The sequence below is a fragment of the Protomyctophum bolini genome (assembly GCF_963924005.1).
Source record: "Protomyctophum bolini genome assembly, chromosome: 8".
In the NCBI taxonomy this organism is placed as follows: Eukaryota; Metazoa; Chordata; class Actinopteri; order Myctophiformes; family Myctophidae; genus Protomyctophum; species Protomyctophum bolini.
In genome coordinates, this window is record NC_137869.1 from 16017745 (window position 1) to 16043173 (window position 25429).

The window sequence follows — 25429 nt, forward strand, 5'->3', positions numbered from 1 at the left end:
GGAAATGTCTGCTGCATTCGGAGCTGTGAGGGACCAGCGCCAGCTCTATATCCAGTCCAAGAAACTGAAGCACCCAGAAGAAACCGAAAGAAGAACATGCAAACTCCCCATAAAAAGGCCCCAGTAGTGCCCCTTAGTGCCACCCAACAGACAATATAGGCAGAGAATCTCAAGTCATGAATTTGATTCAATTAAGCCATTGAAATTAAACTCTAACTGTTTTTACATTTAAGAAAACTGAAGTATTGTGAATTAAAAAACAAGCTTCTGTATTTTTTCAGAAACCAAACCATCTTCTGACACACTAGTTTGTGTTACAGGCAGCGACATCCTTTTTTTTCCTCACGTCATAGCTAAAATACTGAATTGGAAAAATGAAAGGCCGATTTTTCATTGGAATCAGAAAACCACTCCACTAGCATGCCCTAGCCTGTCCTCTGGCGCCACCCTCAGGCGGCAGCCGAAGGCATTGTATTGTATTACTGCACTTGAATTACATTTTAAAGCTTTTACTGCTGTTCACAGCATGATGATGCCCCGGTGAATATATTTATTATTATTATTATTATTATTTTATGGCCCTCTCCAAGGGCCATAATATAAATACCTATTCGGCTATTCCCATATACAAATCACATTTTATTTTATTTAGAATCACCAAATGGTGTTCAAAAACGAATAACTGAGTCCAGGAGTTGTACTATGGTTTAATAACAAACAACACTGTTTTTTTTAAACTAGGGAGGGGTTGGGGGAGGAGAAGCCTTGATTTCACCCAACACCTCAGATCCACCGGGTGGGTCACGTGACTTCACATGCCACTATACTTCCTGTTGTCCTTCTCAATGTAACTATATTTTTCATCTTTCTGACATCTGTGGGTCTCTTTTTGTAGCCTGGTGACGCGAGGTTAGGTGACGTCGATCGTCTGTATCTGCTCCAGATCGCAATTTCTGTCACTTTCAGTAAGTATATAAACAGACTTTTAATCTATTTTGCATAGCTATAATTTAGAAGTAGACTGGGTAAAGAGTTCATATCGCTTCACAACTGTCCGGGGGAGTATCGCGTTTGTCTTGTTGTGTTGATGTAATGACATTACAGTAATGTGTGTGTCTTCATTCTAGGTTTAGTGGGAATCATCGTTGGTTCTGTAACTTCTGTTGCTGCCTTGCTATCCGGCAAACATGATGTCACATCAAGTGGGTTCTTCTCTGAGAATGTATGGGAGTTTAAAATCCCTGAGGACTACAGCACTGGTCTTCGATAAGAGACATTACAGTAGCAACAATGAGTACCTGCACCAGAGTATTGTTCCTTCAATGCACTATCAGAAGAGTTTACCAAGGTAAGACAGTACTCACGTTTATGTCCATTCCAATTCAACCCATGTGTGTCAATATTTGTCTCAGTAGCTGTTATTGTTTCAATAGATGGTGAAGTGTGTAATACAGGTCTAATTATTGTAGAAATTTAGATTATTTTACACTAAAATGGAATGTAGGTTAAAGTTCAGTCAGTGTGTAGGCCAATAAAGGCTGGATTTCTTGCGGCACATTGCTGCCTCCCACAGGTCGGGAGTAGACCTCATTTTGTGACTAGTCTCCTACTTAGGGTGACTAGATCCAAAGTGTTCATTTGAGGGACAGAAGACAAGTATCACTTGTGTGGGACAGGGCGGAGTAGCAACTTATTACTTAAAACCTTTGATTCTAACATGTAAACAAAATTAAATAAGAAGGTTGCCTCTTATATCCATATAAGAGCATTATATTTTCATATAATGCTCAGATTAGGAGCCCAAATTTTTAGCTCTGGCTCATGGACTTCCGACTTATTTTGGTATTTCCATTAACACCTGAATGCAGCCTAACTACTGACCAGTAATGTAAACCAACCAGAATCTCAACTGAGAATACAGGTTCTGTTTCAAGCTCCGTCTATAAAGAGACACAATTTGGCCATGCAGTTCAAACCTGTCACACACTGCACTGCAGAGCCACTATTACAGATTTCATAGACAAGCACTTACCTGTTGTTGTTCTGTAGCTGCTGATGCTCTTTTAGGATGACCAGAATCAAATCCAAACTGTTAATTTGAGGGACAGAAGTATTTGTGTGGAACCGGGGGGACGGGCAGCGTTAGCAACTTATTACTCAAATGCGTTGATGTCATATTCGACCATAGGCCTAATAATGCCTATCATTTTATTATTAAACCCCTCTGATCTCACATTTGTTTTTATTTTATTTGGAATATTCATGTTATTCCCCTCAGAGTAACTTCATCCTTTTACTAGGATCTGTTATTTGTTACCTAGCGGTATCCCCAGCAACAGATCACTGGGGCAACCACTACATAATAAACTAGAAAAAGTGTCCCTCGGGGCACAGGTCTCCACCAGGGCAGGTCAGGTTCTGTAGCCTCCTGGTGGTGCTATAATAAGCCAATGTGAAAAGGGTGCCATTTCTTCTTATGCCTTGGATGGCAATTGGATGATTTGAGGCATTTTGTTCCAAAAATGTGTTGTGCAAAAATCCACCTGTTGGTGGCGCTATAAAGATCTGTGAAAGATTTCATGTAAATGGCACACTGCGTTCATAATGATACATATCTTTATTTCTCTTCCAATTACTGTCCAGGCTACCTGTCCCTAAACTGGAAGACACAATTAGGAGATATTTAGCTGCCCAGAGGCCACAGTTGGACGATGACCAGTTCAGGTGAGCACAGGAACATACATTATGTATGGGACTCTTGCAGTGCATAACCAAAACTGTAATCGAATCGACTACAACATTTGATATCCCCACAGAGAAACAGAGAAACTGGCCAATGATTTCCAGAGCCATGCAGGGAAACGGCTGCATGAAGAGCTGGTTGCTCAAGACAAGAATAATAAGCATACCAGCTATATTTCAGGTAAGTACCGTATGTAAGTGGATCAGAATGAAACTGAACTAAATAAACGCATAGGCCTACATAACTAATCTGTTTGATCCTCTCACATGTTTTTCAGCCCCGTGGTTTGACATGTACCTGTCGGCACGAGAATCTGTTGTACTTAACTTCAACCCCTTCATGTCCTTCAATCCTGACCCAAAGTCTGAGTACAATGACCAGCTAGTACGAGGCACCAATATCGTGTGTTCCGCTGTGCGCTTTATGAAGACCCTACGAGCCGGACTGCTGGAGCCAGAGGTTTTCCACCTCAACCCAGCTAAGAGCGACACCGACGGCTTCAAGAAGCTCATCCGCTGGGTGCCGTCGTCTCTGTCCTGGTACGGGGCCTACATGGTGAATGCATACCCGCTAGACATGTCTCAGTACTTCCGCCTCTTTAATTCCACGCGCATTCCCAAGCTTGGCCGAGATGAGCTCTTCACTGACGCGAAAGGACAGCACCTGTTGGTGATGAGGAAGGGCAACATGTATGCGTTTGATGTAGTGGACAAGGATGGGAACTTGATAACGCCTGCAGAGATCCAGTCCCACTTAAAGTACATTTTGGATGATCCAACCCCTGCAGCTGCCTTTCCTCTTGGGGTCCTGACCAGTGAGAACAGGGATGTGTGGGCGGGGCTGAGGGACAAGCTACTGGCAGCTGGAAATGGAGAGCTGCTGCAGATTGTCGACAGTGCCCTATTCTGTCTCAGTCTGGATGACGACAGCATGCGGGACCATATTCACATTTCCCACAACATGTTGCATGGAGACGGCTGCAACCGTTGGTACGACAAGTCCTTCAGCATTATTCTAGCCAAAGACGGACAGGCAGCTATCAATTTCGAACATTCTTGGGGTGACGGGGTGGCTGTGCTCCGACTTCAGAATGAGATATTCAAAGACACCACAGAGAAGCCGCTGATAAACCCTAGCTCCGTCCCTGCTGCTGTGGACTCAGACGCAGCCGTGCGCAGACTCCAGTTTAACCTGGACGGTGAGCTGGAGAGTGGCATCAAGAAAGCCAAGGAGAACTTCGATGTGGCTGTGTCAAAGCTCACCATCGATGCCATGGAGTTTAAGAAGGGTGGGAAGGAACAGCTGAAGAAGAAGAAACTGAGTCCAGATGCTATATCCCAGCTGGCCTTTCAGATGGGCTTCCTGAGGCAGTACGGACAGACAGTGGCTACATACGAGTCTTGCAGCACTGCAGCATTCAAACACGGCCGGACAGAAACCATCCGGCCAGCCACCACACACACAAAACGCTGCGCACATGCTTTTGTTTGCCAGCCAGGACAACACAGCGCAGATGAGCTGCTGGCAATGCTCAGCGAATGCTCTAAATATCATGGGCAACTTACCAAAGAAGCAGCAATGGGTGAGTCATTGTGCACTGTTGTGTATTTTGATGGTTGTGTAGGGGCAACAGAAGAAAACTTAGCTGCTAGATTACTGGTGCATTTTTGTGTACTGTCCCTGAAATAATAGGCAATAAATAAATTAAAGATTACTGAGTAGTTTAACACACAGCTTTCATAGACATGACATTAATGAAAATGGCTGATATATATTTCTCTCTTTATTTCATCAGGCCAGGGGTTTGACCGGCATCTGTTTGCCATGCGATACCTGGCCAACTCCAAGGGCGAACCTCTGCACAGCCTCTACAAAGACCCTGCCTACACTGCCATCAACCACAACATCCTCTCCACTAGCACCCTCACAAGCCCAGCCGTCAGCCTTGGAGGCTTTGCCCCGGTGGTCCCTGACGGCTTCGGTGTGGGTTATGGTGTCCATGATGACTGGATTGGCTGCAATGTCTCCAGCTACCCAGATCGCAATGTCCATGAGTTCCTGCAGTGTGTCCACAAGTCCTTAGAGGACATATTCACTGTCCTGGAAGGAAAACCTATTGGTTCCTGATTACCAAGTGGGTTAAAATAAGCAGTCCTTTCACTGTGAATACTGTATTAAAGAAGTTCCTTATAACCTCAGGCTTGTTGATTAACATCCATGTGACAATGTATAATCCTCCAGACAGTTTGAAGAGTCTTGATAAGAGATTAATGCCTAATTTATGTTGTCACTCGATATGTGCCAAAAATAGCCAACCTACAGGCTCATAATGCATAACAGATTGAGTTTGAAGGTTGGCTATCTTTGGCATGAAACTCATCGTGCAGCTTGCTAAGTATGAATTGGGCTTCCATTTGTTTTCATAATGTACTGTAGCTACTTTAACATGTTGTAAAATGACAAATTAAGATCACTTAATTATAGAATTCCCCAACATATACATGCTGTACATGTGGCTCTACATTTATTCCCCTCATTTGAATACAGCTGATACTTACTATAGACATTTCTGGTTTCTATTGTAATGTTACAGCAATACATTCATTGGTCATGTCTTGGGCTTCAGTTAGGATATGATCATGCAAAGTCTGCAGGTTAGTTTGTGCACACAGACACAAATCAAATGTAAACTAAAGTACCCATTTGAATGTGATAGACCTATTAGTTGCTTGGGTGTGAATATTGTGAAATAAAGAAAATAGATTTAACTGGTTTTGGTCATTTTTAATACAAATGTTCATTATAGTGAAAACAGCATTTTACCAACTTGGCTGGAAAACAACAGAAGAGTCACTTGCACTGGCAAGTCGATATTATTTTTACAAAGTTGAGGAATACAGCAATTACCAATAAAGGAAGTCAAAGCAACAACATAACAAGTATTCCTAATCTTTATTTTAAGATAAAAAAAACTCACCATCAAAAGAAAATATACAAATGTAGTTAAAATGAGAAACAAAGCAATTAAAGTACAGTAAAATCACATTTTAGATTGGCTTGATTTTGAAGTGAAGACCGATGAGACTGAACACGAGACATTTCAGATCTTGAACCAGGTAGTAGAACACACGGAGACCTTCAGGATCCCTGAAACGGTTATGATAGAGCCATTTAATTTCCATTTAGGCCTGGCATGGAATTTTTAAATCTTCCAGTTTTCTGAAATAAATATTTTCACAATTTTTCGTAGCTTGCCACTCGTTGGCGCGCTATGAGCTTGTAGATCTATTTTTCAATAGCTAAATTATAACAATGTTTAAAACACCAAAAGGGGTTCCCGCCCAAAATGGGTTATTTTTCATTTAGCCATGTCAAAGGTTTATCCTGGCACCTTATGAGTGTTACTTACTTTGACTGATTGACGTCAATCAGAGAGCCGATCTTTGAGGTTGTGAATGAAATGTGTTCATCTCCAATGACAATCTCCAGCTCCTGTAAAATATGAGTGACATTAAGCATTAGCTCTACAAAGCATTCCATAAGTAAGCAGCTCCTCTTAGCAAAGCTACTTACAGCCATCCTGAACCAAACTATTTAGTTGTAAACTGACAACTTACAGACATTCATGATTTTGAAATCAATGGGATTTGTCCTTCAATGTCACATTCTCACCTAATACTTCGGTAGACTCATTGCGTATGGGCGGAGAATTTGGGATTCTTGCATATTTAATTTGCTGCGGTTTGCCTTCACACCGTCATCCGCAGCAATTGGAAACGCAGCAGGGGGGACCTTTATCAATGTGTTCCATTCATAAACTAGCCTACACAGTGAAATCTATGATGATAAAATTATACTCATAACGTGCATGTGTCGTGCCGTCTGGGACTTGACCCCCCTCTCACTATACGCACGCAGCACTGTTCTTTTGGGCATGGAGGCACAGCGCTGAGCGCACTGATACAACAGACAGCAGCGCAAAATGTTTACACGTTTATTGAGATGAAAGTTCCTACTCCCCACTAGTCCCCACACAGTGACAGCACTCCATGTTTACGGCACGCACAGACAGACAGAATATTCTGTAGGCTATAATACTATTACACTGCACTGCAGTGTTTATGTGTTTTCTTAAGCAATTGATTAATGTACTCGTCCTCATTTCGATCAGGGCTTCAGTCTCCTCATTCGACCACGTCTATCCACGGAGCGTAAAATATGCCTTCTCCGTCTCCAACTGTGTTCAGCTCCTCACCCGCCACATTGTTTGCTTCATTTCCTTTATTTACTGCAGATTGCATTCACACCTGCACCGAATCGTAATCAAGTGCGATTGGAAGCGAAGCGAAACCTCCGTTTTTGCTCGGAGTATAATGCAGTTCTTTGATACACATTACGATTCGAATGAGCCTTCACACCTGCCAAACGAAGTGCACTTTCTGAAAATGCGCAGCAGGATTCGTTTTAATCGCAGCAAAGCTCTCTGGTATGAATGTGACCTAAGAGTCTAGTCCAAACAGTGAGTCTGTGGGTTGCGGACTGATTTTTGTGGGTCGCCAGTAAATATTCACCCTTTTTATTATTTCAAAAGATATAAACTAAATAAAAAATAGTTTTTATGAAACGTGAATTTTACAGATATGAAAATATTTGATCTACAAGCAACGCTTTGTGAGCTTTTAGAGCTACTATTTAATAGTTTGGGTCCCGGGGAGACATTAAATGTCTTCTCTTGTCTCGAGCTAAAGGGTTTTGGAACCACTGCATTAGAGAACAAAGTGGGAAAAGGCCAAATTAATAAAATAGGTGAAAAGATGTGTGATCAGTTTAAGGAGCGTGATAAATATGATTATACAACAGGTCGTTTTGAGGAAGAAATCTGGTTGAAACAGCCTTCTAGCCGGTTCAAACGAGCACCACTCCACACCTAATCAAAACAAAGAATTCAGCTGCTCTGTTCTCCAACTTCTCCCAGAGCGCAGAAAACTTGGTGGCTAGGCTAGCTAGTTTCTAGCTAGCCATTTGTGGTCGTAGTGACTACATGTGTAATTTAAATTCTTAGTTTTAAGGGTAACTGTTGTATAATTGCAATATTACACACATGCATTAATGACGTTAAACCACCCCCTCTCGTGTAATATTGCTTAACTCAGTATCAGGCAAGAGAAAGATGTCATTGTTATAATGAGACAAACCTGTCTGCCAACTCTATCAGGCGATGGCCACAGTGCATCATCCTCCTTGGTGATTTCACTGTCATCAATGATCCTCTTCAGCTCCTCCATCACACTCTTGTGTACATAAGCCTAGAAGGGTGGGACATATTCACACAGATTAGAACGAGAACTAAACTGCAGCATTCTAAAAGAGATGCCCTCCATATTGAATGAGTGTCAGAAGAACCTAGCCCCTCTCGGACCCCCCAAGTTAGCTACAAAAAAAAAAAAAATCAAACACAGATTAATAATACTTAACGGCTTTTGTGCCAAAAGGAAAATTTGCAGCCGTTTCCGTTGACTCCTATAGCTCTTATATGCTTCTTTTGAAACATATCACGAGTTCTCACACAGCGCAGCACGGGCGTTTGACGCCAAGTCTGTCTGTATTCCATAATTTCCATAAGGATTTCAACTGATGGCAAGGGACCCCATGGGTTAGCGATGAAAAGAGATCAACCGGGGGGTCCGAGAGGGGCTAAGAAGAACCCCGAACTGAAATTACTAATGTTTAATACAAGGGATAACAACTACTTTATGCATGGTCTCACTCCCTGGTGTCAAAACACAAGACAGACAGAGCATCCCATGTCCAGAAAAACCTTCACATTAAAACAGAAATTAACTTGAATCCCTAGTACCTTTTATATGCAACAATACAGCTTTAAAAATAAAAGTATGATAGCAATATGTACACAGGTCCTGCCTCCATTTATCCTTGAGGTGGTCGTACAACCAAACCTGTGAACACTTCTCAAACGTTATTGTAACTTAGGGCTAATCAGAGGCAGAGCATAAATAAATCAAGAGAAAATAACATCATGGAAAAGACTTTACCTCTTTTCTGATCATCACGTCATTCTTGTAGTTGCTGTTGTTCGCATACCTCAGTTTGCCTTAAAAAGAAGACACAAATAAAGCATACACACAGTGTCTGTGTACTACTGTAAACCAGAGCCATCTAATAAAATAATTGCGATATTGAGGGGGCAGAAAACAGCACAGTCACGTGGTTCATGTACTCGAGCAAGGCCCATAGCGTCCAATGCATTTCCGTAAACTAACGGTTGTCCCACTATGGGTTGTCCCCATTCAATACTTCCGGTTGTACCCATTCAATAGAAGTTGCGCGTCACCAGACTGTTGACTCTCGCAATCTCCAGTCCAAATTATTCGGAGATTGTGGAATAGTTGTCTGGCTACGCGAGACTAAATACTAGAAGTCTATGTAGATTGTAGAAGAGCCGCCATTTCATTGGACTGGCAGTGGCCCCATGAAGTGAACGGAGTTTGCGTAACTCTGTCTTACTCTATGGCTCTGCTGTAAAACTAAAGCCTTCATTCGTTAACTATTAGACCGCAAATGTTGCTCTGGGTACCGGAATACAAATCTGGACCGAAGTGGACCCGTAAGGGTGCATTTGTAAACTCTCTCAGATTCAAATTAACAAAGAACTTTACAGTGTAACTAAAGCAACCAACTGTTTACACTCTACAATAGCCACATGGCATGTTAACATAACGTCAACATAACGTGATGGATTATTACTTTACTCTCGATATGAACGACTATGCTGTAGTTTATATTTGATATAATTATTATGAGAGCGATCCCTCCAAATTAAACAATAAAACAGGTCTGTTTTATTGTGGCCTATGAGAGCCACCGAGCCACCCGGCGCTAACACGTTAGCATGGAGGCTAAACAGTGAAAATAGAAAATACCGCCTATAACTCACCGTCAGGTCTGAACTCAAACTCCAAGAACTCGTGTCCAAACTTTCCTTTGTGTCCAACATAATACCTCAGATAGAAGTCACTGGTTGACATTTTTAAGCAGAAAAAACTGTTGAAAGGTGGAAACGTTTATCGCTAACCAAAGAAGTAATGTTCTCTCCTGGACGACCTGCTCGTTGCACTCGTGCGCATGCGCATTTCCATCTGCAACTATATACGTCGCCGTACGACGGCGCCGCGCACCAACCATAGCGGATCTACAAGCCATATACTCTAAGCTACAAGCTCACAATGAGTCGGATTCACGGTGCATTGTGAGCTTGTAGATCTGCTATTTCCGGGAAATCGTCGCACAGTGATGGTGTCGTTTTCCGTCGCGCTGCTGTGGCCACACGTGTTGTTGTCGTAACCTTAGGTCGCAACAGTCGAAGTAGTAAAGAAACATGGCTGGCGGTTCTGTTTCACAACAGCTTGAGGATTTATTGAATCCGTTGCCTAAATTCACAGATCCAGAGGACGACCAGGATGAAGAGACTAAGGCCAAACTCATCGAGAAGTTCGATGACGACCAGGAGGAAGATGAGGTGGGCTTCAGCGCTCTGCGCAAGCAGAGCATGCTCTCGGAGACGGACACCCGCTACCGAGGGAAAGCCGTCTCCCGTAAACAACTGCTATTAGATGCTGGGGGGTCTGGAGACGAGGATGATGATATCGATGAAGATGAAATAGAAGAAGAGGAGGAAGATGATGGCAGTGATGACGATGATGATGAGGAGGATGGCAGTGGTGGTGATGAAGAAGATGATCCTGATGATGAAGAGGAAGGCGGAAAAGTGGAGGAAACACAAGCTGTGCAACGCAATGGTGGACCTGAGATGAAGACCTTGGTATCCAAGATGAGGAGCACTGACATCACCTTTCCCCGAGGGGTGGACCTCCACAAATTGACAGAGGGAATGGATGATCTAGGTGAGAGTGAAAGTGGTGAAGAAAGTGAGAGTGGTGAGGAGAGTGAAGGCAGCGACGGATCAGAGGAGGACGATGGTGATGAGGACGGAGTAACGGTGAGGACATTCTCAAAGGAGAAAGTGGACGAGGAGGTGGAGAAAGGGAAGGCTGTGCAGGGTCAACTCGCTCTGTGGGACCATCTCCTTGAGGGGCGAATCAAGATTCAGAAAGCTCTTTTGACGGCCAATCAGCTCCCCCAACCTCAGACTCTCCCTGAGTTCAAGAGCAAGGGTGGTGCTGAGTATGTGGGTGCGTTAAAGAACAGTCACAAAGCATTGAAGGGCCTCCAAAGGTCCTTATTGGAGCTTCAGGACCAGCTGCTATACCAGAACCCAGACACAAGATCTATTTCCCTGGGACAGACCTGGAAATTGGAATCCCAACATGAGGATGAGGTGTTGAGTGAAGATGAGATGGAGACCGTAAGAGAGACTGGGCCTCCCAAGCGTAAACTGGAGATGGCAGAGTACCCAGACTTCATGGCCAAGCGCTTTTCCTTATTCCAGCCCTACCGCAATGCCACACTGCAGAAGTGGCATGATAAAACCAGACTGACCATGGGTAAGAGCAGTAAAGGTTTTGGGGCATTTGAGAGGAATATTTTGACCCAGGTCGAGCAGGTGCTCATGGACAAAGAGAGACTGTTGAGACGAACCCAGACAAGGCGGTCCGAGTTCAGAGTTCTGGGGAAAAAGGAAACCACTGCCCCAGCCGTGGAGGCCTTCACAGAGGGCGAGGAGGCACAGCAACTGCTGAAGGCCAACTCGCACCTCAAAGACCTTGATGAAGACATCTTTGATGATGACGATTTTTACCACCAGCTCCTCAGAGAGCTCATCGAACGCAAGACGAGTGCGGCGGACCCCAATGACCAGGTGGCTATGGGCAGACAGTGGTTGGCCATCCAGAAACTTCGCAGTAAGATCAAGAAGAAGGTGGACACTAAGGCTAGCAAGGGTCGCAAAGTTAGGTTCCACATCCACAGTAAGCTGGTGAATTTCATGGCCCCTATTGACCACAGTTCAATGAATGATGACGCAAGAACGGAGCTGTATCGATGCCTTTTTGGTGGCAATGCCTCAGTACAGCCTCAGGTACAGGAGGAACCTGATGTATGAGATGATAGGGTGGCTATAGCCTCATATTATCTAGTCTGTCGCATGGCGGTGTCACTCACAAAAATAACTAACAAATTGCACATTTCTAGGGATGCAGCAGGACAGTGCATTTACCACACATCTAGAAATGCCTGAAATGAGGAGCCACATAGCAGGCTGCTGTAGGAGTGAAAACGGCATATGAGCTTGCTAAATATGCTTCTGGCAAATCATCCTCACCTGAGGCGGTGTTACTTACTGTGGTCCATATTTTTTATCTGATTTCAGGAGACTGATGTGGACTGACAGATGTTGCTTATTAATAATAAACACACTAAACATTTGTGATAAATGTACTGCAAGTACTGTGGGTAAATATTTGACCAGCTTTCTGTGGTGGAGTATGTTTCGTTAAAAGCTAGTGTGGTTTAAAAGAAAACTTATATAAAAGTACTGTACATTGAACCAGTGTCCTTCATTATTTCTATTTTTAGTCTCAAGTGGTCATACAAGACAAGTAAAGTATCTCAACATGTGTGAAAATGCTTTGCATTTAATTATAAATCAATTGACAAATGTGTTGCCCCATACACACTTGGCTCATGGGGTTTAATGTTATAACTGTAACCAAAATTACTCCCTTGTCAATCTTTAAGTAACAAACTCATCCATAGAACTATCCTGAGGGGTTCCCAATCTTTTCCATGGCAAGGACCTACAAATAGCAGACTATGAAATGACTAAAAAACAAATAGCCGATCGACAACTCACGTGATTCGTTGTGAATGATCTTTGAGCTAATTTTGAATATAACTGGTTAAACAATCGTATGAATTAATTGAATAGAATTTTTCTCCAGTATGCTCTTTTATCCTCTAATAAAAGTACCAATTTAAGTGACAAATATCAATACAATGGAACAAATGTATTTATTACCTGAGAACTTTGTCACAAGAGCATGTAGGCTGAAAGCAAACCGTATACATGGAACATGTTCACATTGATTATACTGTAAAACAGACACTTTACAGTGGGATGCATTCTGTAACATGGCATGTTTTGGCTATGACATCCAATGCACTTTAAGTAGAACCATAATATGTTGCAAACTGGTGGCAGAATATCAATTAACACCAGATAGTATTTTCAAAATACCAACATTTATGTCTTGAGGAAAGTGGTTTTACTTGGAACAGCACAGGAATATACGGTATCTCATAGTATGAATGCAAAACAGGTGCTACACGGAATGGCATCAAAGGTAACAGTTTAATGTCTTTCTTTGGTGGAGTCATAACAGCAAATGACGAGGTGAACAACGGTTGTTTGATTTGTTCTCTGCTAATTCAAATTGTCAGGGACTGCCCATAGCAATAATACTGTACAAGACAAGAAACCGCCTAAACAAAAACATAATTTTAAAGATGTAGAATTGATTACATACGTAATGATTTTTATAACATGAAAACTCAAGGTTGTGTATTAAGTGTACTCATCAGGGAGGTCAGTGAACCTGAATGGAGTCTTATGTAAATAAAGTAAGGACCTGCATTTAGAGTAGACAGCATCAGTGAATCCGCAAATGCAATATTTAAAGTAAATGATATCCAATGATGTGAAATCTTGCTCAATGTCTCAATTCATTCCATTTTAGTAGCACTACATCAGACCAAAAAGGACTTAAAGCAAGATAAAGATTACACTTTAGTAGCGGTTTGGGTTGTACCTTGCTACTATGTGACTCCTGTTGATTAGAAAATCAAAAATAAATAGTCTCATTGCACAGTGAACTGGCTAGCAGACAAATGCAAACAAAGCATTTTCAGTCAATGTATTGCAAAACCTGATACAGTATATATTAAAAGTAAAGTGTTGATTTTACCAATTGTTAGTTTTCTTAGTTTTTTAAGTTGTCTGCAGGAATGCACTGTTTGTGTTCCTTCGTCGAAGCGGGTGGTAATGTAAGGAGTATTTTAGAAGATACGTTTCTAATCAAAGGAATCACTGATCTACCTCTATTAAAGTGTAATTGTGCTTCTAGTCGGACACTTTTCAATTTCAGTGTATGAACTAAAAGTAAAAAAAATTTTTTTGCATACAACCGCTTCAAACAAGCTCCAAAAATAATAAAAGTGAACCATTTCCTTTCTTCTTTCTTTGCAAGTTAATGTCTTCCAACTTGATATTTGTTACCCATAATTTGGCAGACATGCAGTAGGTAATGAGCTGTCCCTTTCTCCATAGAAGAGAGCCGGTGTAGTTCATTCAAATATATACTTTGTCATCATACTATGGCGTTGCGGACCAAAAATAGCAGCTCTAACAGCTCACTCATAAGGCATCACAGTGCAGTACACTGAGCTTATAGAACTGCTATTTTCGGTGCGCAACACGTTTGAACAACGGAGTATAAATTAAGCATTAATGAGGTCGATTGCAGGAGTCTGTAGTTTGCTGCTTCTGGGCGGGTCCATAACCATTAAGGCAACCATTTAGCCGTTTGGTCAATCCACCATTAAGAATGTCCTGGATGTGCTGTACTATAAGGTTTATGGCAACTGTATTGAAAGAGATGTGGGCATACATTCAGTCATTAGAAGCAACAAATAAATGCAAAGATTTGATAATTTATTTAGTCAAATTAAATTAAGATAAAGTACTTTTGATGGTTGAGAAAATATCCCAAAACAGATTTAGCTGAGACCATAATTTAGGCTTCCTGAATTAGTTCCTTATAGCACAGTAACCAGCTCACAGAATGGCACTAAACAGCCGTGATATACATAACATTCTGTGAGCGGGTAACTGTGCTATGAGTCTAGCTCTGGCATCTCAAAACATCGTCAGAAGGCAGAACGGTGTTGATTTCCTTTAATACTTTGCAGCCATTTTGTTCCATGAACAACATGGTGGATCTGGGAAAGGCTCACCAGCAAACTGATAAAACACTCACCACGGTTATCAGCTCCTCTGGGTATGATCACATCAGCATATTTCTTTGTCTAGATAAAGTGGGGAAAAAAACTGTTGACCATGGATTAGCATGCAGAAAGAATGGATCTGTGGTAACGGAATAGGTACTCACTGGCATACAGAACTCCTCAAAGGCAGGCTTGACAAAAGTAATGTACTGTGCAAGAACACTTTCCAAGTCCCGTCCTCGTTCGCTTATGTCCCGAAGCACTGAAAAATAGATATAGGCCAAAGGTTATTATCTCAGTGGATCAATGTTAGCATCTCTGAAGACTTTGTTACACTACAAAATCATAGCACTTTACTCACCTCTGCGTGAGAGTCGCGTGTCCGCATCTGTGTCCACAAACAACTTCATCTGAAAGAATTCACGGATCTTTTGGCAATAGAACATCAGGATCCCCTCGAACAAAACCACATCTGCAGGGTACACAGTGACGGACTCCTTTTTCCTACCACATGGAAGACAAACAATATGACATATGAAATATGTCAACAGTGAAATAATAGTGACACTGTCTGCAAACCGATCAGAGAGTGCATGACTCACCTGGAATGGGTAACAAAGTCGTAGACAGGGATCTGTACTGTTTTGCCCTCCATGATGTTCCACATAGTTTTAACAATAAGGTCATCATCAAAAGCATCTAGAGGGGGGATAAAGAGCTCAAATCAGTCAAAAGTACTGCATGACCCTTTACTGGAGGCTGTTGGTGTCAGAATGTAGGCCACTGGTTCTCAACATGGGGACGGTAGACCCCCAGGGGTCCTTGATGGGGTTCCAAGGGGTCCCCAGGTAAACGAATGATAGTTAGTAACAAAATGTACACACAGGTCCATTTGTATACTCTTAAATTATCACAATTGTACAATGTAGATTGGGGTCTATACAAATCTTATAAAAATTGACAGAATACATATCAAACTGGGGGTCACATCTCAGGCTCCTGCTAGCCAAACCTCCAGCAGACAAGACCAAAGTCATGTCCTTGACTACTGTCTGTGTCACTAGAACATAAAATGCCTAGATGAAAAGGAGGCTAATAAATGGACTGATTAATTACATACCTGGATGATCAAAGTTGAACTGCCCCTTGATTGCTTTGGCTTTCTGTTCAGGGGAGAGGACCTTATAGAAGCTGTCCTGGCTCACGATGGCCACCTGGCGCTGGTGGTGGTCGATCTTGTTCTGCCCCAGCAGCTCCATGATCTTACTGCACACTGATGACTAGAAATGGATAAGTAACCAGGATTTATACAGGAGTTGAACAAAAAGGTGTTTTTTATTTATATATATATAAGGGTTATATACACATCGGGTTGCAACAGTTAAAACAAATCAATTTAATTGATTAAAAATGGATAATCATTTAACAAAAGAATGTGTTAATAATCAATCCCTATTTTGTGCACGTCAATACAGGTGAAAATGTTAACATTTATTTTCAAAACAATAAATATATATTTTCAACAATATGGTACCATTATTGTCTACACTGTCTGTGTCTCAGAGGAGGGCTGTGGACAGTTCAGAAACCAATAACATCATCAATGGGGAAACTAAGCTTTCTAAAGTTAGCGTGCTATATTCTATATATATATATTAAATATTTTGGAGAAAGAAAACCTGCCCAATGATGTCACTGGTTGGCGGGTTTCTGAAGTGTCCAGAGCCCTCCTCTGAGATACAGACGGAGGAGGATTTGTTTTAATCATTTTGTCATGAGCATTTGTAGTGAGAACAAATTATATGACGATAGGTTGAAAATGGGTGAAGTCGTCCTTTAAGTATCAAATAATGTTCAAGTGATTAACCGATTTGATTTAAAAATATACTTTAGAAAGTGCTTCTTAATTATTTGATTAATCAAAAAGTAATTAATCAATACGAAACGATAGTTGCAGCCCTATTAAGTTCCTAAATCACTGCAGGACAGTGCAGATGCCTGATCAGAATCTAGCTTACATTGCTCTATTGCTTTCTCCATTTCCTCCTGATCACTCTCAGATTGGGAGCAATGGCAATAAACACTATGGTGATTGGTGACTCATCATGTAGGTCAGGATAATACTGATTCTGATTTAACTGTTCCGGTGTAGCCCTATGGGGTAGTTAGAAACACAGCCAGTCATGTAGTTTTATTACAATTTTGTTTGCTTATTTCTTTGTCATCACTTCCAATTTCAATTGTTTACCGGTAATCTGTATTCTGTCTGAGTGTTTGGTTCAAACCTTTATTTGAACCAAAGAAAATGATCAGACAATTATGAAATTATCAAAGAAATCCAGCTTCTAGATTCAATCAAAAAAGTAAACATAGAACAAACACTAAGAAAATGATTGATAGTTGATACCCTAGAAGTAGGATATGTCAGCCTTGGCATACCATAATGTGTCATTGTATGACAACAGTGGCAGGACTCATGAGCTCACGTGATGATTTAACCTTAATGTCATCACTATTGCTGTACTTAAGCTGTGACCTTGAGGCCCATGGAGGTGTAAACTACCGCTAAGTGTCTGAAATGGAGCTAGTGGCCACAGCTGGGTTTCTAAATTGAAATTAACATGATTAATTTATATTTGATCAGACTCAATACATTGACATCAATGCCGGCAATATTTGGTTAAAAACCGTTGATAGAGAATCTGTACAACAACCTAGAAAACCATTGGTTTGGACTTTGGACCCTACTGACCGCAGCCATCTTGCCAGAAGGTGTTACTTCCCATAGACAGCCCATTCACCCAAACATAAAAGTCCTATCTAATTATATTAACAATGTCAAAATCACCAACATTGCAGCTGTAGGGAAAGCTTGAATTATCCTCTTTCAATCTGTAAAGTGTTTGTTTCATAAAAATCCACCCTAGACATTGTATGAGCTACTTCCTAATCCTATCAAGAATTTTTATTAAACTTTACAGATTGAAAGAGGATAATTCAAGCTTTCCCTACAGCTGCAATGTTGGTGACTTTGACGCTGTTTAATATAATTAGAGGACTTTTCTGTTTGGATGAATGTGCTGTCTATGGGAAGTATCACCTAGATATCACCATGCTGGCAAGATGGTTGCAGTCTGAATATGGCCAATAACTGGTCCTTTGCCAACAATAGCTCTTTGTGAAAGAAAAGAGGATCCAACCAACTTCTGTGTAATGGCTGATTCAGCACTCTGACCTTCAAATAACTGCATTTGTTTTGTCGTGACTCTGCATTTTTATCCAAGAGCAAGACATCCAAAAAGTGACTGCGTAAGCAGTACAACTTCCCATTTAAACAGTAGCCTATGAAGGTGAGGGAACAGGTGGACACTGGACACACACACACAGTCCCCCTGGGCACACCTTAGCGGACAGAAGAAGCTGTCTTTTACGTCATTTCTGAGTTTTTAGACAGCTGGTGGATGGAAAAGAAGCTCCACCTCTGCGGCTGACTGACGCGGAGGAGAGCGTTTCCGGGAATCTGTCCGTCGCATCAGTCAGCCACGGAGGTGGAGCTTCTTTTCCATCCACCAGCTGTCTAAAAACTCGGAAATTACGTGAAAGACAGCTTCTTCTGTCCGCGGCTGTCCGCTAAGGTGTGCCCAGACGGACAGACACACACACACACACACACACACACACACACACAGTAAAGAGACTGGGTGTAAGCACAGTAGCACATCTAGGATTCCATGCTCCACCCACGCGGCAGATTGCCGCGTCGGCCAGATTCCCGGAAAAGCTTGCCCCAGTGGCATTCTGCCGCGTGGGTGGAGCTTCCTTTCCATCCACCAGCTGTCTAAAAACCAGGAAGAGACCCCGGCAGCTTTTGGCCGCACATGGAAGCTCAGGTGTGCCTGCGCTGACTGTATGCTGATGCTGCTTTTTGAGCGCCGCTAGCCCCTCCTATAAACAGCTTTTGTCCCCACACATCTCAAGATTTGCCATTGACAATGAAAGGGGAATTCAGGTCAAATGAACGGAGAGAATTAGGTCAAATGTCTGCTAAATATGACGTAAATTAAACATCAAAACATTAAACGCCAACGACATTGAAGGGAAAATTTACGTCATATATAAACTACCAAATCAGCTAACCAATCACAGGCAACAGGCATTCTGATTGGCCAGTATGAGATGATGCATGATGATGTATGATAAGAGCGCCCCTCACTTCACACGGGTGTGATTTTTTGCAATATATGTGACTCACTTAACTATCCACAATAGACACCGTGTGTAGCAATGATGGTACAGTATTGATTATGATGGTATCGGGAGAACTCGCCAGTTTTCCGGTTTAGTGCATTTTAGTTTTACTTCACCTTCATTTAAATTGCACAGAATTGAGAGAGAGAGAGAGAGAGAGAGAGAGAGAGTTTACACTAGTAGGAATGCTAAAATGTTAATCAGAAAAGCATTAGTTGGCCTATCACAAATGATTTGGCCTATGTGAGGACTTTTACAAAATGCTCACTGACATTCTGTAATTGTTTTTAGACGTAATAGCCTAATTAAATCCATTCCAGACTATTAATTATTAGAATAACTCATAGGCTATTGGTCAATGGTGACACACACATGCGCGCGCGCGCACACACACACACACACACACACACACACACACACACACACAGTTGCCAGCGCTGTGCAGCACAGCACAGCTGATGATTATTCAGTCTGTTGATTGAACTGTACTGGTTAGTGGTTAATGACACATCTTTGACTCACCACCTCTAGTGAGGAGAGGGCTTTAAAAAAAATGATATCCTCTATCTTAAAACGAAAAGAAGAATACTATTATTGGCAGGCTAGGCCTACTACTACACCCCATTCAAATGAGCTGGTCTTTTGAAATCAAACTGATGTAAAGCAGGAGTTTATTTTTTACATTGGGCGTGTGAAGGAAAAATATAAATATATTGATTTGAAATAGCAAAATGTTCCTTCAAAATCCACTAAACTATGAATATATATGCTACAGTCGTTTGGGGAGCGTTTACACACGAATAAATTATAATCACTAAAGGATTAAAAATAGAAAAGGCAACCTTGCCGCTGGCAGATCCTCCCGCAACGCCGATGAGAAACGGCTGCCGGTTGTCATGCTCATTTTCGGCTTGGTCATCTGGCTTTGTCTCGCTGTCGCCTGCCATGCTTCATCTGGATGAACTGCTGCGACGCTATGCGCTCTAAAGGACACACGGGGGCGCGTGTGTGTTCCTACCATAGACTGGTTCCTACCTAAGGTTCCTACCATAGAGGTTCCTACTTCCTAGTACACGCGCTCCTCCCATCTGATGATGATGCTTACGATGACGATGATCAGGAATATAATATTCCTGATATTGGAATATAATATTCCTGATAACGTACGATTGCCAATAGAAAAAATCTAATCCAAGGTTAATTTAATAATTTGTATTTATGTCCCCGGACCCCCGGTTATCTGATGAATGGAATATGGAGGACCCACGGCCACGGATTGACCTGTACCTTGATTCGTTTGAACTGTACCCAACTACCCATTCAGGCCTACACATATATGTAGGTTACATAATATGTAGGATAAAACAATTAATTCACTTATATTTATTTTAATTCACTGTGAAAACTAAACGACCGTTTGAGCTTCTTGAACATTTTCACACCAGCTGAGCGGAAAGCTTGGTGGGCGAGGTTAGCTGAACGGTTGATCCGGGCCGGAAGTGATGTCATCATTTACCCAGTGAGTGGGGTGCTCTGCTCTCCTTCTGCTGAGTTGCTAAAACTAAAGTACTGATAGCTTCAGGCTAACGCTAAAGTGTCAAAGATCTGTGTTGTTCGAATACACTTTCATTGACATTTCTACCGTCCCGTAGGCTACGTTGAACAATAAACTCGCAACAGCAACCATGAGTACCATGTTTCCAGACACCATTCTCATAGTGTTTATCTCCGTGTGCACGGCGCTGCTAGCTGAAGGTGAGTAAACCTCCAAGAGCAACGTTGATCAGTGTGTCTGTTTTAAGTGTTAACATGTTTTAATGATCAGCTCTGTTTATGCAAATATACCTACAACTAATCATATCAGACAGCTATACTATTGCTCTAGCAGCTAAGGCTCACCTGACGACGACATGAAGATTACTAGCCATTACCCATTAGCCACTCTGCAGTGCTAATCTGAGCGACAAATGGTATCACACACGGCTGATGCTTATCTCATTCTGTTGTAATGTGCTCTGTTTGCCTGCAATGGGATTTGTGAAATAATGAGGGTATATTTATGATGACCAACCTGTTTGGACGGTAGCCATTGATCTGATTGAAGTATTTATTAACAGCTTGCAGAATGGGTACATTTCACAAATTCACATGAAAGCACAACTCAATACAAAAACTGTTACTGTGGACGACACACTAATAAAGCATTACAAATTACACTTGCGCAAGCAGAGCGCGCAAGTACTGTGGTCGGCTGGATCAAAAGTGGTATGCATAATTGGCTGTTGATGGTGACATAATTAAGATATGTTTCAATTTTGGGTGGGTAAAAGGTAAAGTATGTCGGTAAGAATGGTGGTCCCTTATTGGCTGCTGACGGTGACTTAACTAAGGTACGCTTCAGGGTAGGTATAAGGTCAATAACGGGTCTAAAGGATTTAGAACAGCAGTTGTAATAGACATTAGTTAGTAGCAGTACGAGCACTCTGATCGTGCACAAGTAGGCCTGTGTGCAAGGCGTAAGTTGGCACCTCGACAGAGTGCATTTCTAGTTTACAACAGGGTTCAACAAGGAAGGAGTCAATGGATTTGCATGTCTTAATGGCTGTTGGTAGGGCATTCCACATTTTGGTGGCATATGAGCGAAAATAATTTAGTCCCTTGTTTGTGCCGAATCTGGGTTGAACATGGTTTGTTGAACTCCCTCTGGTGTTGTGGGTGGATGTGAACTTTGTTGACATTAAGGAAGTATATATTTAGACAGGTACATGGGTATCTTGGTGTACTAGCTGTAGCGAATCTTGTGGACCAGACCCATTGCAAGATGCTGTACTCTGTCGTCAACCCTAAGCCATTCCAGCCTGTCAAAGTGGGCCGGGTAGGTTCTACCTTGAACCTACCGCCTGTTATATTAGGCTAATTCATTCACAATGCTTTGCAAATATCAAATGTAAATGTCCTCATACACATTTCAGTTTACTATCGACCATTATTAACCTGATTAAGCCTTGATTTCATTCATGCATGTTGTGTTCTCAGGTATTACGTGGGTTTTAGTGTATCGGACTGAAAAGTACAAGAGGCTAAAGGCGGAGGTGGAAAAGCAAAGCAAAAAACGTGAGTGACCTTTCCCCTTCCCCACAGTTTGTGTAAGTTAATTTGCCTTAGAATTCACTGTATGCTTTATATCACCAGTTGAGAAGAAAAAGGAAACTATCACAGAATCTGCAGGACGTCAACAGAAGAAAAAGATTGGTAAGGAATTATTCTTTCCCTAGGATTCAAAATTAACACATTGGCAAATAAATAAATATACCAAATGTATTACAGAGAGACAAGAAGAGAATGAATAAATAAATATACCAAATGTATTACAGAGAGACAAGAAGAGAAACTGAAGAACAACAACAGAGACCTGTCTATGGTGAGAAGCCCCAACAATGCATACTTCCTACTATAATTAATATTTTGTAAGGTATACTGTGTGACATTGTGTTTCATGTCTATGGTGTGATTTGACGATGATAGTGAATATTGAGTCATATACACATACTTTTAATACAATAGCTCAGCTACGGTATCCCCTCACAGCTCAACTAATAATCGTTAATCACACTTAATTGTTCATAAATGTCTTATTTTCCCATCAGGTACGCATGAAGTCAATGTTTGCGATAGGCTTCTGCTTCACAGCACTGATGGGCATGTTTAACTCCATGTAAGTAATTAGTTTAAATCACAGGGTGACAATTTCACTTTGTATTTCAGAATATTGGGCAACAAAGTCTTATGCACACCTATATGCTCTGAGACGGATGCGGCAGGGCTCAATGTACTCAGAAAAATTATGATGCCTGAAGAAGGTCTTTGACAGAAACGTTGCCTTTAATAAAGTTCGTATTGCAAGTGCAGACGGTGTGCAGGTCTTTGTGCACTTTTAGTATTTGAGAATATAAAGTAATTTTGCTCTAACCACATTCTTTTTCTGTTTGTGTACAGTTTTGATGGGAGAGTTGTGGCCAAATTGCCATTTGTACCGCTGTCCTACATCCAGGGACTGTCCCATCGCAACCTTCTGGGCGAGGATTACACCGACTGCTCCTTCATCTTCCTCTACATCCTTTGCACCATGTCCATCAGACAGGTATCATTCTGCATTCTGCACAGCTGTCAGACCTTTAGTTTAAACCTTAAGATTTATATATTTTGGATTCTATAAACTCAGGAGCGGATATTCTTTGAAATTCAATGACTGGAACGCTTTAGGAATCCCCTGTGTCCCATACGTGTTTGAACTGTATGGTCAGCTTCAGGTGTAGGTCCTACAGAGTAAAACCTGATTCCTGAGTATGAATTTAGCTCAGTGTACAAACTGGTTGTATTTGTGTGACTTTGACACACTATCGGACCGTGCAACATATCAATTAGCGCACTGCCAAAGCTCATGGTGACTGCAAGCAACATTGACTTTAATTGTGGTTACTCAATATCTGAACCTTTTTTTTTTTATTATTCTCATCGCTCTTGCTAAATATTAACGGTTATTATAGGTTCATAGATAAGATTAAGGACAATAGATTTCTGTTTAAATAGATGCCTGCTTGTTTGAAGTTATCAGTAGGTATTTCACATGTTGGCAGAAATCAGACCTAACTTGTTTGCATATTACAACAAATACAATTACATTTGTTTCTGTATTTGGTTGAGATATATTCGCTTTGCTTTGTTACAAATCACAACAACAAGACCGATCTAAACTAATTTTGTGACAATATTATTGAGAGGCAGACTATTCTGGTCTTCATAATTGGCGTTGATTAGGATTTTGGCAAAGCATTTGCCCAAGACCGGTACTGAATTCACAATGTTTCAGAACAAAGATGGCCAAGATGAACAACTTCACATACAGTGCAATCATAAGAATGGGTCAATCTTTTACCTCTTGTCAGGTTAGGTAATCAAATCAAATAATGGCTGTATTTTTTCACCAGACCACAACACCACATTGTAGGAAGGTTTCATGTCTCTATCTGATTGGTGAATTTGTTGTCTCCAGAACATCCAGAAGATGTTGGGTCTCGCACCGTCCAGAGCGGCAACAAAACAGGCTGGCGGCTTTCTGGGACCTCCTCCAGCAGCAGCCAAGTTCTCCTAATCATCTGTGACCTCCTCCACAAGCAGCTAAATTCTAATCATCTGGGATGATTTCAGTGTTGACGTGACTCCATGACTGCAGAGATCACAGCCCACTTGTCAAGGCACAGAACTCCTTATGCTGTGATGGTCCTGGAATAAGCTTCTTTTTTTTATATATATAAAACTTTGTATACCTGTTGCAGCTGCTGTCAACTACCTGCAGGATATTTTTGATTCTTCATTCTTTTGTTGCTTATTTAATTTTTAGATCATTTATATTACAAATTAGAATTGAAAACAATTCAGTCTTAATTATTGTTATGAGTATTAGACTTATGTATGCAAGCAGCAGATGTTATACATTGTTTTGAGAATTCACAACTTAATTTATTCATTTACCAGTATTATTGTATTATTATTTTGTACTGGTAAATAAAGTTTTATGATCACATTTTAACAGTAAGTAAGTTTACTCGGCTTGACCCAGAATTGTACGTTGACATGCTTCTACTGTAACTATGCATCTTAAGATTGATGGAGACAACAGTATAGTGCTTATGTCCACTATTCAATAACATTTATTGTCTTTCAATTTGACATACACACTTTTGTGGTTATTTTTCCCTTTTTTATTTTTTACTGAGGATCGCAGTGCTGTATGAAAAGTGAAAAATATAGTGCAACAAGACATGGTACAACTGTACATTACTGGAAAGTGTCTGAGAAGGATTTGGGATTTTTCAACTAGTTAACATCGTCTCTTGTTGTAGTTAAATTTTTATGTCCATAGATGTGTAAAGTAGACTACACTATGTACTACTATATAATAAACATCTGCAGCACTACTGTGGCAGTTTAATTCATTGTTTACTATAAATGTCTTAATTGTTTGAGTCAAGCTGAACCAGTGAAAATAAACAATAACAAGTTATGTATTTTTTGTTTTGTTTTTTAAAATGCCATAATTGCCATTATGTGGGAAGGTCATTCAAGGACATGAGGCCATGAACAGGCAGAGTAGTGAGTACATGTGTTGCACGTTAGTCTTATAGTCATTGGAATGTGTTCTGAGGGCAGCATTTCATGTTGATGTCAATTGTATCCTCTGTCCAAATGGGTCCAAAGTTCTTTACTCTGTTTTAACACTGATATTGAGAAGAAATTGCACGTGGATCAAACCATTTAACTACACTTTAACACTCAGCCTTTTGAATGAAATGATACTGTCTGTACATGAATATGTATTCATTCAAACCAGATTCCTGCTTATTCCTAGCCTGGGTTCCAGCCTGATTCGCTGCCGCTGATGTGAAATGTCACTTCGCG

The 25429-nt window shown here is 41.2% G+C and overlaps 5 protein-coding genes across 5 annotated transcripts; 3 read left to right on the forward strand and 2 right to left on the reverse strand.

The window, feature by feature from the left end:
* The first annotated feature begins 831 nt into the window (after positions 1 to 831).
* LOC308319482 (carnitine O-palmitoyltransferase 2, mitochondrial-like) lies at positions 832 to 5488 on the forward strand. Its single transcript, XM_080769588.1, has 6 exons — positions 832 to 965; positions 1128 to 1348; positions 2644 to 2724; positions 2817 to 2923; positions 3021 to 4325; positions 4539 to 5488. Exons 2-6 carry the CDS (start codon positions 1188 to 1190, stop codon positions 4868 to 4870), a joined length of 1986 nt encoding a protein of 661 aa, XP_080625714.1. The 5' UTR covers positions 832 to 965; positions 1128 to 1187; the 3' UTR covers positions 4871 to 5488.
* Positions 5489 to 5512: 24 nt separating this feature from the next.
* On the reverse strand, positions 5513 to 9885 carry magoh (mago homolog, exon junction complex subunit). The gene is made up of 5 exons (XM_080769589.1): positions 9699 to 9885; positions 8797 to 8855; positions 7939 to 8049; positions 6153 to 6235; positions 5513 to 5890 (listed from the first exon to the last, which is right to left on the reverse strand). The coding sequence occupies exons 1-5, from the start codon at positions 9787 to 9789 to the stop codon at positions 5791 to 5793; spliced, it is 444 nt and encodes a 147-aa protein (XP_080625715.1). The 5' UTR covers positions 9790 to 9885; the 3' UTR covers positions 5513 to 5790.
* A 199-nt stretch (positions 9886 to 10084) lies between these two features.
* Positions 10085 to 12266, forward strand: aatf (apoptosis antagonizing transcription factor). The gene has a single exon (XM_080770142.1). It carries the CDS (start codon positions 10140 to 10142, stop codon positions 11820 to 11822), a length of 1683 nt encoding a protein of 560 aa, XP_080626268.1. The 5' UTR covers positions 10085 to 10139; the 3' UTR covers positions 11823 to 12266.
* Positions 12267 to 13741: 1475 nt separating this feature from the next.
* On the reverse strand, positions 13742 to 19917 carry LOC308320084 (uridine-cytidine kinase 2-A-like; the record flags this gene model as incomplete). The annotated part of the gene is made up of 7 exons (XM_080770399.1): positions 13742 to 14359; positions 14755 to 14803; positions 14887 to 14984; positions 15084 to 15226; positions 15325 to 15421; positions 15843 to 16002; positions 19813 to 19917. 7 exons carry the CDS (start codon positions 19915 to 19917, stop codon positions 14223 to 14225), a joined length of 789 nt encoding a protein of 262 aa, XP_080626525.1. The 3' UTR covers positions 13742 to 14222.
* Positions 19918 to 20498: 581 nt separating this feature from the next.
* Positions 20499 to 25038, forward strand: tmco1 (transmembrane and coiled-coil domains 1). The gene is made up of 7 exons (XM_080770421.1): positions 20499 to 20725; positions 22007 to 22084; positions 22163 to 22222; positions 22345 to 22391; positions 22618 to 22685; positions 22967 to 23111; positions 24024 to 25038. The coding sequence occupies exons 1-7, from the start codon at positions 20656 to 20658 to the stop codon at positions 24120 to 24122; spliced, it is 567 nt and encodes a 188-aa protein (XP_080626547.1). The 5' UTR covers positions 20499 to 20655; the 3' UTR covers positions 24123 to 25038.
* The last annotated feature ends 391 nt before the right edge of the window (positions 25039 to 25429 follow it).

Excerpts from the sequence above, each read along its gene's own strand:
- LOC308319482 (XM_080769588.1), top strand. The coding sequence starts at position 1,188 with ATGATGTCACATCAAGTGGGTTCTTCTCTGAGAATGTATGGGAGTTTA. Across the intron at positions 1,349-2,643 it reads TATCAGAAGAGTTTACCAAG|GCTACCTGTCCCTAAACTGG; the intron begins GTAAGACAGTAC and ends ATTACTGTCCAG. Across the intron at positions 2,924-3,020 it reads GCATACCAGCTATATTTCAG|CCCCGTGGTTTGACATGTAC; the intron begins GTAAGTACCGTA and ends CATGTTTTTCAG.
- magoh (XM_080769589.1), bottom strand. The coding sequence starts at position 9,789 with ATGTCAACCAGTGACTTCTATCTGAGGTATTATGTTGGACACAAAGGA. Across the intron at positions 8,050-8,796 it reads ACGTGATGATCAGAAAAGAG|GCTTATGTACACAAGAGTGT; the intron begins GTAAAGTCTTTT and ends CCACCCTTCTAG. Across the intron at positions 6,236-7,938 it reads CTGATAGAGTTGGCAGACAG|GAGCTGGAGATTGTCATTGG; the intron begins GTTTGTCTCATT and ends CATATTTTACAG.
- aatf (XM_080770142.1), top strand. The coding sequence starts at position 10,140 with ATGGCTGGCGGTTCTGTTTCACAACAGCTTGAGGATTTATTGAATCCG.
- tmco1 (XM_080770421.1), top strand. The coding sequence starts at position 20,656 with ATGAGTACCATGTTTCCAGACACCATTCTCATAGTGTTTATCTCCGTG. Across the intron at positions 22,085-22,162 it reads GGAAAAGCAAAGCAAAAAAC|TTGAGAAGAAAAAGGAAACT; the intron begins GTGAGTGACCTT and ends TTATATCACCAG. Across the intron at positions 22,223-22,344 it reads TCAACAGAAGAAAAAGATTG|AGAGACAAGAAGAGAAACTG; the intron begins GTAAGGAATTAT and ends AATGTATTACAG.